General features: G+C 43.7%; 1 protein-coding gene across 1 annotated transcript in view; it reads left to right on the forward strand.

Moving 5' to 3' along the window:
• Positions 1 to 21,681, forward strand: part of HAL (histidine ammonia-lyase) — a 170,666-nt gene that overhangs the window by 76,131 nt on the left and 72,854 nt on the right. Inside the window, exons 5-7 of the mRNA XM_078776910.1 lie at positions 6,947 to 7,086; positions 9,483 to 9,530; positions 12,737 to 12,884. Coding sequence (XP_078633036.1) covers positions 6,947 to 7,086; positions 9,483 to 9,530; positions 12,737 to 12,884 — 336 coding nt within the window. The remainder of the gene's footprint in view (positions 1 to 6,946; positions 7,087 to 9,482; positions 9,531 to 12,736; positions 12,885 to 21,681) is intronic.

Raw genomic sequence — 21,681 nt, forward strand, 5'->3', positions numbered from 1 at the left:
ACCGGCAGGTGAGGACGCACCTGGAAACGGTCAAGGTAGCCTTGGAGGACGAGCTTGAGGAGACGTTCCGGGGAATAAAAGAGGTGAGGCACAAATTAGAAGAAGTGGAAGAAGGGGTGAGCGAAATTAAGAAGCGACGGAGAGGGGATAACAAAGAGATAAAAGAGGAGATAAAAGAATTGGTCCAAAGTCTGTGTTTGGATCGTGATGTGCTCATTAACCGAATGAGGGATTCGCAGGTGATGGAGGAGAAGCGAAGAGGAAGAGGACCCGGTGTAAGTGGTGACCAATATGGTCGTGCGTATGATGCGCCAGGGGATTTAAGGAGCTTGGGGGTCAAGATAGACCCGGGTGTTCGTGAGAGGCCGTTGGTGAAGTGTGCGACAGGTCTGGTGTGCGAAAGAGGAGGGGTGCAAGAAAGTCCGACTCTGGGGTGTGTGAGGAAAAAGTGCGTGCCAAGGAGTGAGTGTGCTGGCGAGAGTGAGTCGGTCGTAGCGTGTGTGCGAGGGAGCACGTGGAAGCGCGGTGTGGTAAGTGTTACAGAGGGTGTGACGGGAGAGTGTGCGCGAGAAAGGTGTGTGACGGACAGGTGCATGGGGAAAGAGTGCGCTGTCAAAGGCAAGGAAGAATGCACACCTGTGGTGAGTGTTACAGAGGGTGTAACGGGAGAGTGTGCGCGAGGAAGGTGTGTGACGGACAGGTGCATGGGGAAAGAGTGCGCTGTCAAAGGCAAGGAAGAATGCACACCTGTGGTGAGTGTTACAGAGGGTGTAACGGGAGAGTGTGCGCGAGAAAGGTGTGTGACGGACAGGTGCATGGGGAGAGAGTGCGCTGTCAAAGGCAAGGAAGAATGCACACCTGTGGTGAGTGTTACAGAGGGTGTAACGGGAGAGTGTGCGCGAGAAAGGTGTGTGACGGACAGGTGCATGAGGAAATAGTGCGCTGTCAAGAGTAAGGGTGAGTGCGCTGTCAGGAATGGAGGTGAAAGTAGTGAGAGTGACATGGAGCGTGAGTTAGTTGTGACAGGTGAGCGAGGATGTACACCTGGGATGGAAGGATGCACACCTGGAATGGTAGAGCGTGAGTGGGAATGCACGCTGGAGTTGGTGGTGAGGCACGTGGTTGGGTGTGCGAATGAGAGCACACCTGTGATTGTCACAGAGGAGGTGACTGAGGAGGGGGCGCGAAGAGGTGTTTTGGTAAGGTGTGCGACCAACGAATGTGTGCCAAAGTGTTCGGTGGTCAGGTGTGTGACCAAGGCTGTGAGTGGAATGGGTGTACCTGGGTGTGTAAGGAAGGGTACGAGGAGCATGGGCACAGCTGGATGTGTGAGCAAGGAACGGGCTGCGGGGTGTAAGCGTCCAGGTGAAGCATCGACGTTACACGGGTTAGAGGTTAGAGCGACTTTTAGCCGAAGCAGGCCCTCGGTGCGTGCCGGGCCTCGCTTTGAACGGCCGCGTCCAGGCTCCACTAGGCGGAGCTGGCAGCCCGATAGGAAGGGTCGTTATGGCGACCACGTTTTGTTGAGACGTGCCGGCAGGTCGAGATCGGGACATTGGATGGCTCCACGCCGAGGTGATGCGTGGGATCTCGGCCCGGGTAAGCCCCCGTCCCTGCACCGAGTGCCGGACGCATCCAGCCGCTGGCACAAAACGACCAGCATCCATTGCTTGGCTTTACGAAGCCGGGCTTTGGACAGGGATTGGCGCACCGAGAGGTATTAGTGAGTCGACTGGGTGATGAGGTTAGTGTTTTGGACCCAAAATTAGAGAAAAACAAAATTTGATGATTGGCAAGGGATTGGCAGTAGTGATTGGCAGATGATGGGTAGTGATTGGCAAATTTTTAATTTGTTGACATTTGATGTGCAAAATTGGTAGTGAGAGACCCCCGATGTGGTGGGATGGCATCCCTGCCACCCTTCCCATGTGGGGGCAAAGGAGCTATAGTTTATGGGGTGTATGGCAGTGAAAACTAGCCCGGGTGGGTTAGGTTATATGGATAGGGCCCTAGAAGATGACCTTAGGTGACGTTAAGTTTAGTTAGTGACTGATACCTGTAGTGGGGACGCAGGTAGATTAGTGTGGATGATAATGACGTGGGAGCGCAATAGTTTAAAGGGACGACTGGGAAGCGCAAGTTTCAGAAGGGAGTAGTTAGCTGAGATGATGCCGTGTTTGTGAGAATTGAACAGGTGTGATTGCACAGGTGTGCAACTGGACAGGTGTGTGGAGCAGTGTATGAGTAGTAAGTGTTGTGGATCAGCGCGAATGCGCTTGGGGAGAGAAGGGTGCAGGTGGCACCAGGTGTGAGAGCACAGGTGTGCAGGTACAGGTGTGTGGAGAGAGTTGGAGTGAGTGGTACGGAGTGGTGTGCATGGTGCGAAGGTGTGGATGGGGGAAGAGTGGACCCCTTTCACGAGTACCCGGGGCGGGTAGTGTAAGTGTTAGGTAGAGGGTGCAGGTAAATTGTGGTTGGATATTGGCATTTGTGGTGCGGTTGCAGAATGGTATTGTGGATGGGTGCATTAGTGTTGTGGAAATGGCTGGGCGTGTAGCCTGTTAGTGTGTGTAGTTGGTTGGGCACTCCACCACTGTGAGGATGTTGGCCAGGTGAGGCCGCAGGTGGGCTCTGGGAGCCGGTAGAGTTGTGGATGGGGCCCGAGGATCCGGAGGATGGACCCGGGTAGCCCAGTGCCAGAGAGGGCACCGAGTGGGGAGAGTGCCAGAGGGCCTTCCCCAGGTAGTTAGGTTAGGGTAAGGAGCAGGTAAGCTCGGAGGCAACTGCAGTGGTGGAGGTGTGCAGGTGGGTAGACCCACTGGGAGAGGTACACGCCACAGCCCAGAAATTGTGCGAGGGCACCGGGAGATGAATCGGGGGAGTGAGACCCCAAATTGAAAAGCACCACAGTTTGGCCAATGGGAATTGGTTTTTAGAACCCATAGTGTAAGAGGGCCAATGGTTTGGCCGGAGAAAGACCCCGGGTAGTGTAAAGTTGTTAAAGTCATTTAGGAAATAGTTAGGATTGATGAACCTGTCGCACCATACGCAGCCACTTACCTGTGGTGATGATGATGACTCCACACCTGTGTTTTCTTTGTTTTGTTGCAGGAGATGAATTGCTGTTGGATTTGTGAGACGCATCACGACGTGGATGAGACATTGGGGTGATTCCATCTCTCCCTCCCTAGGAGGGACTGATGATGAATTGGTGATGGCAAATTTTGATGTTCAGTTGAAAATGGCAAATTTGATTGGTTAGGAGGGAGAGAAGACGAATTTGGTATATGGGAGGAACGGGGAAGACAGTAGGGATGTTTGTTGATTTGTAAAGTAGATGTTTATGGGTAGTGTTGTGTTTTGTGGATACAGTAAGGGGTAAGGGAGGGGCCATGTAGGTTACCTGGTGGGGGGGGGGGGCGTACGATAGGAACGTACCTGTCTCACCTGGTTCCCATGTGCCCCCAGTGTGCATCACCTTACATTGCGTGCACTTTTGCGCCCTTACCACCTTACTCACTTGTCTGCTTCTTTTGTCTCCCACCTCCGAGGATCTGGCTTTGGGGTGGAGAGAGAGGAGAGAGAGGTGCTGGCTGCGCAGTTGTGGGCCTGCACTTTCGCTGTTTGCTGCCGGGATCGATACACCATATGGACCGCAATGTTTGTGGCCACCCACAATGGACCGCAGTTCGTTTGCGGCCAAGCACCACCCGGGGATGGACCTATGGGTCAACGTGGCACCTATGCCATACAGGTGAACCACTTTTAGTTAACACCAAGTGCACCACAAGAAGAGCAAGAGACACCTGCAGGGTTAGGGGTTGTCGAATTTATTTTTATTCCAATGAACAATGGTGACTGCACCGATTGGTGGTGGGGTGGTGCTTTTGATGCTGGGACGGGGTGCTCTGCACGTTATTAAAGGCCGTCGGCCACAGAGCACTCGTGGGTTGGTGTATCGATGCTGGCAAGCGCGCTCTCTCTATGCATAACATCTGCATGTGTTCCTCCAAAAACAGGTCCTGGATCGTAGTGTAAATAGCAGCGTAGTCGTGTAAATAATGCTCCCTACCGGCTGTATGTTTAGTTTGCGAATTCTTTCCGGATTCGGTTATCCTGTGGGTGTGTTTCTGTGAGGAGAAGGGTGCAACGTCGCAGGGGGACATATTTACTCATTTGTGAATATCTGTAAAACTGTCGCACTCAGGGTAGAGTTAATAGTAGAGGGAACTACATTGCGTGCCACACTAAAGTAGGTAAAAATTTATTGGGTCGGGACGCCCCGAGGGTAGAGAAGGGTGCAATGTTGCGAATATGGAATTTGGCCTCCATATCCGCTTGTAAATATTCCCCTATTTCTCCAATACTCCCCAACTTTCCCCAATCCCCCATTCCCTAGTCCCATTGCATGTAAATAACACTCAGTAGAGCCGACCTTCCCCTTATTCCCCCATTAAATGTCGTGCCCAGGTCCACCGCACCACACGTAGACAACTTTCGGACATCTTGCTAGTTATTCTTAATCTATGTCAGTTAAGGCCTCGTTTCCATTAATTATGACTCTTCGTTGCACCAGAATGTGATTATATGGCATCAGTAGTGAGTTTAGGACCTTTCCCATACCTCCTTCCATCTTCTTCCCCAACAATTACAACAACAACAGAGGGGATGGCGGCGGCGCGGGGGAGGATGCGTCCTCACACCGGCTCGATTAGCGCCATTGACCACGCGCTCCACGGGGTTACCACGGAGGGGCTGGCTGTCAGCTCCTCCTCAAGGGCGGAGCCTGGTAACCCCCCGCACCCAATCAGAAGGGCGGACCGATTCCATCTGGGGCGGCGCTAGCGAGCCGAGGGCGTGTCACTCCCCGCCGGATATACGTGGCGACTGACCGGAAGTAAGGAGTCAGATGCGCCCCCAGCTGGAGAAAGAGGTACCTGCGAGCGCTGAGTCAGATGCGCCCCGCCTGAGAAAGAACGTTGCCTGCGATCGCTGAGAGAGAAAGACCCGCCTGAGAAAGAACGTCCCCTCCGAGCGCTGTGACCTCCCCGCATCTTTGGACCGGACTGTACCCTGCTTTGAGCCAAGAGTGCACCTTGAGCCATCGATACCTGCCTTTCCTGGCCATCAATCCCCGTGTGAGTCAGCCGTTGTCCCGTTTACCTGTCGTCTGTCCGGGGTTAAGATAAGCCTGTGTCTAAGTGCCCATCTTTTCTGTGCTTTACCTCTAGCCCCTGTAATCTAACCTTTTCCGTACGAATATAATTGAGAATCGAAACATTGGTGTCTGTCATTATAATCCAGCCGTGTGTCTTCTTTTTCCTTATTGATCCAGCGTAGCGCGGCTCCGTCAACGTTCGAGTACAATCGGGTAATTTGTGCGGACACGACGGCCATTCCGCTCGGCCCACCTTAACATCAAAGTCGTGTCTGTAACAATATATATATATATATATATATATATATATATATATATATATATATATGTACAGCGTATTCAGTCAACCCTCGTTAATCCGGACTACTTCGTTCCCAGCACTCAACTGGGAACATGTTGTTCCCTCCATGTTGTTCCCTCCCACAGATCTCCCGATGTCCCTGCTCTCAAATGTTGTGTTTGTGCTTCCCCTTCTCTCCCCATCTTGTCTACCGCTCCCCTTATTATATACTTTGTGTGTCTGTTTGATTTTTTGTGTGATAAATGTTAGCTCTTTCACGAGCCTTGATCTTGTATACAAAAAAAAAACAAAAAAAAAAACATCGTCGAACATCTCATTCCAAACATGTCTTTCAATCCATACTTTGTTCCCAGCAAATCGGATTAGCGAGATTGTCGGAGAAATTTTTTTTGGATTAGAGGGATAAAATAAATGGCGAAATCGGTTCCATGGATGTTTTGGTCGGATAGCGAGACTTCCGGATTAAATAGGGTCGGATTAACGATGGTTGACTTTATATACTTATATATATATATATATATATATATATATATATATATATATATATATATATATATATATATATATATATATATATATATATATATATATATATATATATATATATATATATATATATATATATATATATATATATATATATATATATATATGTATGTATGTAAGGTTATCGATTGTTCAATAAAAAGAGCACAGCCAAAGAAACAAATAGTACTAAGCACCACTCCTTTGGTTTTAAACCCGATATAAAAGAGCAGACGGAGGCCTAGGCCACAGCAATCAATTTCTTCCAATGTGATTCAACTGGACGGTCTTGTCGTTGGTAATCAGTTGCTGTGGATGGCTGGTTCTCTTAGATCGAGTCGCATCATGTCCTGTCGGGTCTCATCGGCCGATTGAACATGTTCGACATTGGTTGGTCAAGGTTGGTATTCGTCCGTTGGTGTGGATGCCCTCACAATTGCTGCAGAATCCACTGCCTCCGTTTCATTCTTCTCCTGTTATTGTACTTTTGATGGGCACTTCTGTAGTTTTGATGTGCCAGAGGGACCAATCATTGCTTGCTTTCCTGGTTTTTGTGGCTGAACCCACGACAGCCCGACCGTTGATATACGTTGGTATGGTCTGGTGTCTCGTAGCCGTGGCAACTTTCCAAGATTCCTTATGCTGTCCCACTACTGTCTAGATGCGACACATTGAAATAAATAAGTTGGTGTGGCCTAGGCCTAAGCTTAGCCTTAGGTGTTTTCATTCATAAGACACAAACCTCCACAGGTCCATTCCAGCTCCAGCATGTTGCGGCCATTTTATATCCAATTCGAATCTTTCTCTCCATATATGCCATTAAACGCCAGATCATTCTGGCATGCCCAGATGTCTCTCTTCAAGAAGAATTGGTGCATTGTGGGAAACATTTACAGTGGAAATTGTATATATAAAACCAGTGATGCGAGCTGTAATCGACAATCTTTTCCTTTTGCCCTCAGCTTCCTGCTTGCCATTTGTGCCGGAGAAGGGAACTGTGGGTGCGAGTGGAGACCTGGCACCTCTTGCCCACCTAGCATTGGGCCTTATGGGTGAAGGAAAAATGTGGTCTCAGGAGACGGGATGGGCAGATGCCAAGCAGGTAGGATTTCTGATGAATTGTATTACATCAACAGTCGGGATTGCATGGAATTCCAATTGGAACAAAATGTTTCAAACATGTCATATTGCCAGTCATATAATCATGGGGTTTCAACAAACTGTGGGATCGATTAGTTTTCTTAACACTGTTAGAGATTGTCTTATGCTAAAATAAAATAAAACCAAATATAACAAACCAAACAAATGATAAACAGACCTAAAAAGGAAATCGTAATGAGTGATTATAGAATGACCCACCTGTAAGGCAAGTGAAGGTGTGATAGTTACTCTCAATCTCCAAGGGAATAGCTCCACAAAAAAAAGGAGACCATCATGAACCAGGTAGGTGGTTCCTCTGTCATCTACCTCCTCCTTTGTGGTCTTGCACCCTCTTCCCTTCCGTGCTCTCCTCCAACCACCCTCTACCCACCAGGTTTCTGCAGAGCACATGTTGTCTGCCAGCAACCCCCTTCTGGTAACTTGCACTACAAACGTAAACTCGATGACACCACTGATGACACCTGCAACCACTGCCAGGCCGCTCCACAAACAATAAAACATATCATGGAAAACTGCACGGTTCCTGACTCCACAGAGGCAAGAGCACAACATCTTGGATGTGAGGGATCTCTGGGCCGCACCTGTGAGATCGATTGGCTAACTCTGTGCCGCTGGTCTGTTCAACCAGAACTGACCAGGGCAACAACAACGGTTCACCATTCACATCCCTTTGATCATCCCAAATTCAAAACCATGATCTTTTCCACCTCCATTGAACCTCCCTCGTTCTACTTATTTCTGGGTTTCCAGTTATCCCATCCATTTCTGTGATTGAGAGTTTGTGGCTGTATCCATCTTGTTCACCCCATCTCTTCCCCTCGCTCTCACTCTCCCCCACACCCCTTCTCCCTCCAAGTCTTCCTCTATTTTGTCCCTCAACCTTGCTGTTGGTACATTTCCTCATCCCTCCTCTTACCGTTTTTTCGTTCTGTTTTGTCCTCATCCATTTTGTGTCCTAGCTCCTCCACGAGCCTTGACTCTATATCCCCCCAAAAAAGCCCCGAGGGGTTTGACTCCATCAAGATGTTTCATTCTACCATTGAGAGATGGAGAGTACGTTCTGTTAATCAATCAGATCCTGAATGATGAGGAACCACAGCGATTATGGGACACTTCGATCTTTATTGCGAATTCCTCAGTTGGAATTCCTTTCGGGAAAGTCCTGCTTGTGATATCGCTCTGATGTGAATATTTCCGATAAACCATGAGCTTCTTCAAAAATCAACTTTTCCACTGTTGAGGTTGAAGTCACAGATGGAGGAGTCACATCCGGTTTCTGCTGGAGTCACACAGCCACTGCCAAACACTTATGTCTTTATTAGGGTGAGCAGAGATTACCATCAAGGACAATTTTCCTGACTATTGTCCTGCAAATTCAATTTGATCACTGGACCAAGGAAGCAGGAGCAGTTGTGTTGAGATTTTGGCATTCTCCTGGCTCTTGACACATGACTATATATTTATTTATTAGTGTCATGTTGTCTCGACGCCATCTTGTTTTTGATTCAAAGTTTTCCTTCTCCGAGATGGGTCAGCTTATATAATGACTATCAAGTTCCTTTTTCCTGGAGCACGTACTCCGGCCAATACTATTTTGGAACTGTAAGGGTGCAGTGCTGTGGTACTACCATGGTGTGGTTCTTTGGTATGTTATTGTGGTACTACTTTGCCATTGTACCATAATTATAGTTTTGTACTGTTGCATACGCTTGCCACACATTGTAGTACCATGTTACTCTCAAAGATACAATGGTATTACTGTATAAGTGCCATGGTATTATATTATAGTACGACATCAGACTATGGTATAGGCCTATAGGGCAGACAGGATCTGGTTTACAGGTACGCACGTACTCGCCTCTAAGCTGTTTAGCCTGGGTTTGAATCAAGCCCATCTGCCAGCATTCATTGGGGGACGTTAAATATCCCACATGTCCTTCATAAAGAGTAGGCGAGCTATCGCCGGCACTCTGAACAAATTCCTAATTCCTGGCATAACCAGCAGAGGGCACTGCATCAGCATCACAGCCACGCCCTCAGCCAATGATGCTACCCCGCAACCTTGTGCTGCATACGAAGAAGAAGAAGACTATGGTACACTTCTTCCAGGCAGATATTATGGATCATTGGATGAACAGTAATCTGCCTTGAAAACAGGAATATATAAACAAAATACCATAGGATGTGTGGTTTGCATTTTGTCTTGATATGAGCTGGCATATTTCAGAAAATAAAAAGTTATATATATATATGTCACTTAACTCATAACTTTTTAAACGAGGATTATGCTTTTGCTCTAAACTATTGTTTTTATTAATTACCTTGAGTGGTCTGCAGGTTCTGGAAGCTCATGGTCTGACACCACTGAAGTTGCACGCTAAAGAGGTATTGAGGTTGAATTGTTTTGAGTGTGGCTCAAAGTAAATTGAGAATTTTGGTGATTTACTTGTACGTTGCTTTTACAGGTTCCAAATAACAGATACTTTTACACTCGCGTAGATAGGTCACATTGCTACATGGAATATACATTGCTGCATTAAGACTCCACTCCGGCTACACCGGACATCATTGTGAAACGCTTTCATGCGTCCAAAATCGAATTGGCATCTACATCGTAAATGTATGAACAGGGCACAACAGGTAGGAAGCTCTTAAAATTTTGGGAATGTAGGGCAGATTCATGAATGTATAACCAGATGGAGATTTAACACCTAAAGACAAGCTTCACATGATATCTCCAGAATCAGCACAAATAGTGACCTAAAGGGTATCCTGATTAGAGCACGGACAAAGAACACTAAGAAGGCAATGGCAAAGCACTCAGTCTAACGCCTACCAAGAAACTGCATCGGTGGCACCAATGCTCTGTGAAGAGTATTGCAAATCAAAAATTTATATATTTGTTTAAAAATTTTTTTACTGTTAATATGGGTACTTACAGCTTCTAGTTGCAGTCTGTGAAAGACACACACTGCTCACTGTAAACAGACTTGTTAGCTGTTACACTATTACCCGCAGTATCAATCAGTCACCTTTTCTTTTAGCAACGCCCGTCCACCCGTTGGGAACAGAATATCAATCCACGGATGCGTTTCTGGCTCACTGACCCTTCATCAGCATGGCGTGCACTCTTCCAAAAGAGTTGAGCTGCTAAGCTTACATCGTCATCTTAATTGCTAAATAGTACCTCATCGCTGGAATGGTGATGATGAATTCAGAATTATTGCAGCGAATGCCCGCGTGGCACAAGCACTCATGGTAACAATTCATATACGTATACAGTCACGTGAAAAAGTAAGTACACCCCATGTAAAGTTTGGACTTTTTCAACATATTTCAACATACAGGTATTTGATCTTCATTTCAACAATATTGATAGATAAAGGTGATATAATATTACAAATATCATGAAACATTTACATTTTGTAGTCCATTGTATAATTTAAATAAACATAAATGCAAATTTTGCATGTGGAAAAGTAAGTACACGCTTGGCTCTAATAGGTGGTATTGCCCCCTTTGGCAGAAACAACCTCAAGTAGGCGTTTCTTATAACTGTCTACAAGTCTCTGACATCGACTGGAAGAAATTTTTGCCCACTCCATGCAGAATTCTTTCAGCCGTGCGATGTTTGAGGGGTTTTTGCATGCACAGCATGTTTTAAATCTCCCCACAACATCTCCATGGGATTTAGATCCGGGCTTTGACTTGGCCATTCCAGAACCGTCCATTTCTTTCTTTTCAGCCATTCCTTGGTGGATTGACTGGTATGTTTAGGGTCATTGTCATGTTGCAAGGTCCACCATCGGTTGAGCTTCAACTTTCCGACAGATGGCCTCACATTATCCTCGAGCACCCTCTGGTACAATGAATAATTCATAGTGGATTCTATGATGGTGAGCTGCCCAGGCCCTGATGCAGCAAAGCTGCCCCAAGCCATAATATTTCCACCACCATTCCACCACCAGTTGGTATCAGGTTAAAATATAATAAATAACCACCTTTAGAGGCCATTTTTCCCCGCAAAGCGGGGGTTGGCCTTTTTCGGGAACCGTGGTTGTTGTTGTTTTTCGGTCCCCTTTTTGAAGCAATGTTTTACGGCCGGATGCCCTTCCTGACGCCAACCCTTTTTTGCCGCCTTTAACGACAAACAGGGAATTACCAGTGAACTGGTACTCAATTAGCCGACCTCGGAAGGATGACAGGCTGAGTCAACCCCCCTGGCGTTAATTCAGCGATCGACCGGGATTCGAACCCAGGATCCTAGGATCCTAAGCCGGCACCCTAGCTGCTAGCCCAACACCAGGGATCAGGTTCTTGTGGTCAAATGCTGTCTTTAGTTTTCGCCAAACATGTCTTCTGGTACTGTGGCCAAATAACTCTACCCTTGACTCATCTGTCCAGAGCACATTGTTCCAGAAGTGCTGGTCTTTGCCTAGGTGTTCATTGGCAAACTTTAGTCTTGCCCTGATGTGCTTTCTGGACAGCAAAGGTTTCCTCCTGGCACACCTCCCATGGAGATCAAATTTGTGCAGACTCTTTCTAATGGTAGACTCGTGCACTTTGACATCAACAGTGGCAAGAGCTACCTGTAGGTCCCGTGATGATATTCTGGGGTTCTTAGAGACTTCTTTCAGCATCTTGCGGTCTGCTCTCGGGCTGAACTTGCTGGGGCGGCCTGGCCTGAACAAGTTGGCAGTTGTTTGGAATCTTCTCCACTTGTAGATGATCTTCCGAACAGTCGAATGATTGATTTCAAATTGTTTGGAGATCTTTTTAAATCCCTTCCCAGACTCGTAGGCATCTATAACCTTCTTTCTGAAGGCCTCAGAGAGCTCTTTTGATCTAGACATGGTGACGCCGCACATTTCAACAACAAAGAGCAAACCAAACTAAATGTCTGAGGTTTAAATAAGACAGGTTCCTCCAAGATCCTCTCTAACGATGTTCTAATCATTTGCACCTGAGCTGGTGCACCTGATTCTAATTTTAGGTATTGGAAGTCGTGATAAATGTAGGGGTGTACTTACTTTTTCCACATGCGAAATTTGCATTTATGTTTATTTAAATTATACAATGGATTAAACAATGTAAATGTTTCATGATATTTGTTATATTATATCACCTTTATCTATCAATATTGTTGAAATGAAGATCAAATAGCTGTCTGTTAAAATATGTTGAAAAAGTCAAAACTTTACATGGGGTGTACTTACTTTTTCACATGACTGTATATATATATATATAGTCGAACATGCTTTATATATAGCATGTTCTCAAGTTTTAGGTCAGGCATCATCATTCATCAGCAGGTCCAAATTTGTGACAATGCATACCTTACAGGAAAACCTCAATGATATTTGACATCATCAAAAAAATTACACACTAATGGAGGGATTAATAATTGGCAAATTCGGCAAAAAATAGAGATGAGAAGTTGGATGAATAAATAGAATAAACAACACTTTGCCTTTCCACAAAAGATGTTTAATGTTTTTTTCTTACCAAAATGGAACATTTGGCTTTCACACACAATGTGAGCATTAGTGGAATGTTTTCCATAATTTAATCATAATGACTTCTCCTTGCAGGGTTTGGCCCTTATTAACGGCACTCAAGTGATCACAGCATTGGGAGCAGAGGCCGTGGTCAGGGCAACCGCCATAGCACACCAGGCAGATGTGGTTGCTGCCCTCACCCTGGATGTGCTCCAGGGAACTACTCGGGCCTTGGACGCCGGTACACTGCGTTAAAATCATCCTTCACTTGACATTCCCTTACATCGTCGTCCGGTGAATGTCAGTAGTTTTTTTAATGAAACTGATGGTGCTGTTTCACTGATATAAGTTGTCATTCTTTTGCTGTTATTCCTTCGGTTCATCTCTTCAAACAATAACAAATGGCAGAAAAAAAGTTGCATCATTCTCCCCAAACACAGTAACCTGTGTCTGTCGAAATTCAAGTCCAGTGTTGTCTCATGTATTTGTCTTCAAGTGTGTGATTTGTGTTGCAGCTCCCTACCGAGCCTTAGACCCTACAGATAACAAAATATGAAAAAAACAATTTCATATCTCAAGGGTTCTTACCTATTTTCATGCTTTTTAAAGCTACCTGGATCTCTTCAATTTAAACAGATAGTGATTTATCGATGAGATTTCAATGGATAATGGATAAAAATTAATTAGAACAGAATATTATTATAAAACACTAGTGGGTACTCCTGCCTTCTGGACAGGAGTACACACAGGAATATCTGCTAGCTCTCCGAGCAGGAGCACCAACTAGCCATATGGGTGGGAGTACCAACTGGCTCTGCGAGTGGGAGTACCAACTAGCTCTCCGGTTGGGAGTACCCATTAGCCCTCTGGACAGGAGTACCCACTGGCCCTCCGGGCAGCAGTACCCAATAATTCCCTGGGCGGGAGTACCAACTAGTCCTCTGGACGGGGGTAACCACCAGCCCTTTGGACGGGAGTAACCACCAGCCCTCTGGACGGGAGTACCAACTAGCCCTCTGGACGGGAGTAACCACCAGCCCTCTGGGCGAGAGTACCAACTAGCCTTCCGGGCAGGAGAACCAACTAGCACTCTGGGCAGGAGTATCCGCTAGCACTCCGGGAAGGAGTGCCCTTCTTGGTCCACTGGTCCTCCGAAATAGATAAATAACCCAAATAATAACATCTATGAGAAATCTGAACAAATAAAAAAATTTCAAAATTAATTTTGATATAATATTTTGTGGAAAACCTAAGTAGTGATCTCCTTGACTACATCCTGAAATGGTGGTGTCCATTGACAAGAGTCTCGGAATAGCTTACTGGAGATGCAGAGAAACATACATACACACATACAGCGCTCTGTTTTATATATTAAGAACTAGATGGTATTCATAGAATACTTAACCTGTGCAGTCAACTTGTTGTGAGCCAACTCTTCTGCTTTTGAACATTGTTTTTCTTTGATCCAACATGGCTGCCAGACCACGTGAGCGATGACGTCATAAATTTATATTCTCTAATATAATTGTTGCATAGATCACGCTCAATACATTTCAAACTGATCAGACTAAGCGTTGTCCCTGTTGAATTATGACGTCATAATTATGGCACCAATGACGTCATCGTTAACAACACCTATTCCCCATATGGAGTTCTTTGCAATGATCCATGTTTCAATTTTTTCCATGCAGTGGTTTTGGAGATATAGAGGTGCAACATTTTTCGGTTTTTCCAAGGTAGCGCCTGTACCACATGACCTATGACGTCATGATTATCATTAAATAATTCTACAGGAGGAGCTGCACATATTCTGAAAATTTCATGTCCATGGTCTAACAGTCTAACATTCATGTCCATGGTCTAACGGTCTAACAGTTGCAGAGGAATTTTTGTTTTATTCATACTGATCAGATCAAGCGTTGTACTTGTCGAATTATGACGTCATAATTAAGGCACCGATTACATCACCATCAACATATCTTATTCCCCATGGTGAGTACTTGACAATGAGCCATGTTTCAATTTTCTCCATTGAGTGGTTTGGGAGATATAGAGGTGTAACGTTTTTCCAAGATGGCGTCCGTACCACGTGACCTATGACGTCACAATTATGAATAAAAAAATTATACAGGCAGAGGCGAGTCTATGGTAAAATTTCGTATCAATCGGACCAACGGTTGCTGAGAAAATGGATTTTTAAAATGCAGACACGTACGGCACACGGCACACATACTTGTATTGAATGCTTAACCCTGATTTTCGCTTTGCAAGCGCAGGGTAATAACAAGTAGAGCTACATTCAAAGTACACCGCCCTTTGCCAAATAAATAAATAACATATCCTCCAGTTCATGACATTGCCTGGTAGTGGGGTGGCTTAGCCCAAATATTCAAAAGAATTGTGCATTTTGTGATACAAGCACCAAATTTGGCACAAATGTACATTAATATGTTGCGAACATTTTCAGATATTGGGCCACTTGAAATTCCGTAATTTTTTTTTTCAAATTTTTTCAAATTTCGTAATTTCAAATTTTTCGGGTGACACCGTCACAATTTCGGTCTTCGAGGCCGGCCGATAGGCAAAGTGTGACCGGAAGGGACGAGGTTCTCCTGACCACGTGGCCCTCGATCTGGGAAGCGAGAGGCGTTCCATTAGTGGACGCGCCCCTCACGCCCGACTTTTGGGCGGCCCCGGCAGGCCGTTTGTTTTGACGTTCCGTGACAGGCCCCGCACCCCCACCTCCGGGCCGACCGGAAGCTTGTGCTGAGTACATAATACCTGATCAACTCAGTGAGGCAGAACACAGCAGTGCACACCAGGGTGACCCCTTCAGTGCATAAACCAATTAACCTGTCCACTGCAGGGCATATATAAATGAAGTTATTTTCTGCACATAATAATAATATAAGTTCAGTTCTATATAACAATTTCTGTTATCACCACTACCACTACAACTACCACTACTACAAGCTTTGTCTGGAATTTTGTGGACTAACAGACAAACAGACATACAGACAAGCTGGGATCAAAGCATTACCTCCTTCCACCATTGAGTGTAGAGGTAAACATCATGGAAATTATATCATGCCCTAGATTTAATTCATGCTTACCCGTGTATTTGCTTCACTGGTTCACAAGGTCTTTTGCATACATGTAATTCAGACTCTCGTCTTCATTGCTGACCACACAATGTTCGCAACATATTAATGTACATTTGTGCCAAATTTGGTGCTTGTATCACAAAATGCACAATTCTTTTGAATATTTGGGCTAAGCCGCCCCACTATATCGGCCGGCCTCGAAGACCGAAATTGTGACGGTGTCACCCGAAAAATTTGAAATTACGAAATTTGAAAAAATTTGAAAAAAAAATTACGGAATTTCAAGTGGCCCAATATCTGAAAATGTTCGCAACATATTAATGTACATTTGTGCCAAATTTGGTGCTTGTATCACAAAATGCACAAAAGGTTTGCTATGCTGCTACACTATGGTGTCAGCATCTAGTGATGCCACAGTGCAGCACATGGAGATGGAATTGGGAGGGAGCAATGTACAATAATTGATTGATTAATTCATTTTACTTAATTTAATTGATTGAATAATTAATTTAATTAAAATAAATAAATAATAATCATAAAATAATTAATTTATTATAATCAATTGGCTAATAGCACACCTAAACCACCTAAATAGCATACCTATTTAGCATACCTAAATAGATTCATCCAAATCTGTAACCTAAAAAAAAATTAAGTAATTAATTAGAAAAAATTAATAATTAATCGATTAATTGATTAATGAATAAATCAAAAATACCCTTTATAGCCAAATCACTTGGTCACTGTCACGTCCAAATACCAGCTTCCTAGCTCAAAAGGTGCCTGAGATATTACCCAGATGAGAAAGAAAAGAAATAAGTACTTAATAAATCGATAATAATTAAGTAATTAAACAATCAGTTGATTAATCAAAAAATAAAAAAATAACGTTTTTGCCAAAGTACTTGCTCACTATTGTGTCCAAATTTCAGCTTCCTAGCTCAAAGGATGGCTGAGATATCGCCCGGACAAACTAGAAAACAAAGAAGACGCCATGCAGAGCACGATACTTGCAAAATGCACCTTTCCTCGCCAAAAAAGTTGCCATGGATAAATCAAATTGTCCATTTCTGTAAGATTAAAATTGACAACCTTAATCAAAGCTCGGGTCAATCGGATTAAAATTTAAGATTTTTTCAGATGAAAATTGACGATATTAGAAGTTTGACCTTGAGTTAGTTGACCTTTGACCTTAAAAATAGTTGGTTTCCCAATTCAATGAGGTACTGTGCAATTACTACTTAATTTTCAAGTCAATTGGAAAAAATTGACAGTTTTTCAGATGAAAAATGACAATTTTAGAAATTCGACCGAAAGATGAACTTTGACCTTTGACCTCAAAATCAATAGGCTTCTTCCTTATGACCAACTCTACCATCTGGTGAAGTTTCATGAATATCGGTTTCAAATTGTGACCTGTAGGCGATTGCCAGATAGACATACAAACAGACAGACAGAATGAAAAATCACTCATAGAGTGACACTTGGCAAAAGAGAATAAAGTGGAATGGCACCTGGTAGAGCATCCTTTTTGGACCCAAAAATAATTGGTGGTTGAATTCAGTGACCTGATATGCAAATTGTCTTCAAATTTTGCGTTAATCGGATGAAAATTGTCAATTTTAGAAATCCGGCCTATGTTGAACTTTTGGCTCATGCTGATCTCAAAAATTGTTGGTGGTTGATATTCAGTTCGCCGATATGCAAATCCTATTCAAATTTCAAGTCAATCGGATGAAAATTGAGGATTTTAGGAGTTTGAAAAGGTTGTTGACCTTTGGCCTATGTTGACATTTTGGCCAATGCTGATCTCAAAAATTGTTGGTGGTTGAATTCAGTTCGCCGATATGCAAATCCTATTCAAATTTCAAGTCAATCGGATGAAAATTGAGGATTTTAGGAATTTGAAAAAAGTGGTTGACCTTTGGCCTTTGTTGACCTTTTGACCTCAAAATAAATAGGATTCTGTCGGACCACGAACTGTACCATTTGGTGAAGTTTCATGAAGATTAGTTTCAAATTGTGACATGTAGGCAAGTGTAAGTGAGCGGACAGACGCACATAAACACACAAACTGGAGTGATCAGCATACTTGTCCAAAAAATTTATTTCCCTAAGTAATAACGCACAAGACCAACCAATGTATTTGAAAAATCTTAGATTTTGCAAGTAACAAACGGAATGAAAACTGAGTACTCCCTTTAAGCGCACGTCATCACCGGGCCCCTTTTGGCGCCCGGTGATGACGTCATGCAGCGCCTGCAGATGGAATAGGAAAGGAGCGGTGCACAAAAAGATCATCACACATTCCCGTAAAGCATTGCATTCAGCCCCTGTACATCCTATGTGTGACGTATACTGTATTTATATACAATATTTGGGAAAAAAAATACACAAGACACCTACTTTATCTCGAGAATCTCTTCTATGATCATCGTCATCATCATTTCCAAGATGAATTACTTGGTTTGAATTAGGGAAGGGGTGGAACATGCCGGTACATTCAATTCCCCATATCTGAGAATATCCCTGAGTAAAAGGAAATACAATAAGAAACTTGGACCCAGACGAAGGCCATTTGGTCCTTCGTGCCTGTGCTTCACACCCCATCAATTCAATCATTCATTCTATTTATTATCAATGATACTAGTTACCCATTCTTTATCATTCATGCAGTTTCACTTAGGGGAGGGTCTGTAGAACAATGATGTACCTTGTACCGATGAAACAAACACCATCAGTGTCACTAAAGGTATTTTCACATTTACACATTTCTCCAAATTTGGTGCCGTAAAATGGGGTGAATAGGGACACAAACTGTCCCGTTGTCCCTGCTCTCTACTGGTGTGTTTGTGTGTTTCCCTCTCTCTGCCCCTCTTGTCTCCCGCTCCCTTCATTTTATGTTTTATGTGTCTGTTTGTCTTTTTATCTTGCCAAAACGAAGTTTTTGCAAGATGTATTAGTCAGCTTGTATGTTTGTTTGTTTTTTTGTTTTTTTATCTTGCCAAAACGAAGTTTTTGCAAGATGTATTAGTCAGCTTGTATGTTTGTTTGTTTTTTTGTTTTTTTGTTTGTGGTTAATCATTTTTTTTCACGTTTAGATCACTCTGTAGACCACAGTTATTATTGGAAACTCCTGTAACTTCGCATATCAGAGTCCTATAGAGATACCCTTCAGCACACAAAATTTTGAAGGTCAAGGTCAAAGGTCAAGGTCACTTTGCGGTCAATCATGGAGGTCAACGAAACCCTTATTTTTTGAGTAACTTTGATCGGATCGTCTCCAAACTTCATGGGAATCTAGTATATGGTCCGGCGCTCAGCTGATTAGTTTTTGGTGGCGATCGGCCTTGACCTTCATGGTTAGCGCTGGAGGTCGAAAATTTTTGACCCCAAGGTCAAATTTTGAAATCGTAGTTTTTTGAGTAACTTTGATCGGATCGTCTCCAAACTTCATGGGAATCTAGTATATGGTCCGGCGCTCAGCTGATTAGTTTTTGGTGGCGATCGGCCTTGACCTTCATGGTTAGCGCTGGAGGTCGAAAATTATTGACCCCAAGGTCAAATTTTGAAATCGTAGGTACCATATCGAGTAATACCTCATATGAATGCCCTTGATGAGTGCTTCCCAGATCTGTAAACAGTTTGACGCTATGACGTCATTTGATGACGTCATGACGAAAAAACGGAATTTTCACATTTTGGCAAGATACGGTTCACCCTGTGGGTGACATATTTTATTTTGTGTTTAATGCGTTAGCTCTTACACGAGCCTCGACTTTGTATACCAAAAAAAAAAAAAAAAACTGAAAAATAGTTCGGAAACTTTTTTCGCTGAAAATTGATAACCGTACTGATTTGTCGATATTTGGGTTGAAGGTTGAAAGAAAAATAAACATATGTCACCCACAGGGTGAACCGTATCTTGCCAAGTGACCTTGACCTTTGACCTTGACCTTCATAATTTTGTGTGCTAAAGGGTATCTCTAAAAGACTCTGATATGCGAACTTACAAGAGTTTCCAAAGGGAACTGTGCTCTACAGAGTGACCTAAACAATGCGAACTAAAGCAATACAATATACATGAAAAGTGCAGTTTTTTCGTCATAACGCCGTCAAATGACGTCACATTGTCAAACTAGTTATATGTTTGGAAAGCACTCAACAAGGGCTTCAATTTGAGGTACTACTCGATATGGTAACTGAAACTTGAAAATTTTACCTTTTGGTCAAAATTGAATGACCTTCAAAATGACCTTGAAGGTCAAGGCCGATCGACACCAAAAACTAATCAACTGAGCGCCATACCACACCCTATATACCCACCAAGTTTGGAGATCATAAGATCAAAGTTACTCAAAAAATAAGGGTTTCGTAATTTGACCTTGGGGTCAATAATTTTCGACCTCCAGCGCTAACCATGAAGGTCAAGGCCGATCGCCACCAAAAACTAATCAGCTGAGCGCCGGACCATATACTAGATTCCCATCAAGTTTGGAGACGATCCGATCAAAGTTACTCAAAAAATAAGGGTTTCGTTGACCTCCATGATTGACCGCAAAGTGACCTTGACCTTTGACCTTGACCTTCAAAATTTTGTGTGCTGAAGGGTATCTCTATAGGACTCTGATATGCGAAGTTACAGGAGTTTCCAATAATAACTGTGGTCTACAGAGTGATCTAAACGTGAAAAAAAAATGATTAACCACAAACAAACAAAAAAACAAACAAACAAACAAATGAACATATGTCACCCACAGGGTGAACCGTATCTTGCCAAAATGTGAACATGAGTGACTTGCTTCAGGTCACACTGAGGTGAACAGAACTGCTATCCACTAGAAGCGACTCTTTGAGGAATGTCTGCCCACGAGATATTCCGATGATAATCGTTCTAGAGAGTGACCTTGAAAAATACGTGTTTGCCTTATAACGTCACCAAATGACGTCATTTATATAATGTCTAAAGCGACCGCAAAGTGACCTTGACCTTTGACCTTGACCTTAATAATTTCGTATGGTGAATAGTATGTCTTCATGACCAACGCACATGAAATATTGAAAGATTTTGATGAGAACTGAGGAAATAATTTTTTCATGAAAATTCCGTTTTTTCGTCATGACGTCATCAAATGACGTCATAGCGTCAAACTGTTTACAGATCTGGGAAGCACTCATCAAGGGCATTCATATGAGGTATTACTCGATATGGTACCTACGATTTCAAAATTTGACCTTGGGGTCAATAATTTTCGACCTCCAGCGCTAACCATGAAGGTCAAGGCCGATCGCCACCAAAAACTAATCAGCTGAGCGCCGGACCATATACTAGATTCCCATGAAGTTTGGAGACGATCCGATCAAAGTTACTCAAAAAATAAGGATTTCAACATTTGACCTTGGGGTCAATAATTTTCGACCTCCAGCGCTAACCATGAAGGTCAAGGCCGATCGCCACCAAAAACTAATCAGCTGAGCGCCGGACCATATACTAGATTCCCATGAAGTTTGGAGACGATCCGATCAAAGTTACTCAAAAAATAAGGGTTTCGTCGACCTCCATGATTGACCACAAAGTGACCTTGACCTTTGACCTTGACCTTCAAAATTTTGTGTGCTGAAGGGTATCTCTATAGGACTCTGATATGCGAAGTTACATGCGAAGATATGCGAAGATATGGTACCTACGATTTCAACATTTGACCTTGGGGTCAATAATTTTCGACCTCCAGCGCTAACCATGAAGGTCAAGGCCGATCGCCACCAAAAACTAATCAGCTGAGCGCCGGACCATATACTAGATTCCCATGAAGATTGGAGACGATCCGATCAAAGTTACTCAAAAAATAAGGGTTTCAACATTTGACCTTGGGGTCAATAATTTTCGACCTCCAGCGCTAACCATGAAGGTCAAGGCCGATCGCCACCAAAAAC

This window comes from Myxine glutinosa, chromosome 4 (assembly GCF_964187855.1).
Source record: "Myxine glutinosa chromosome 4, kmMyxGlut1.1, whole genome shotgun sequence".
Taxonomy (NCBI): Eukaryota; Metazoa; Chordata; class Myxini; order Myxiniformes; family Myxinidae; genus Myxine; species Myxine glutinosa.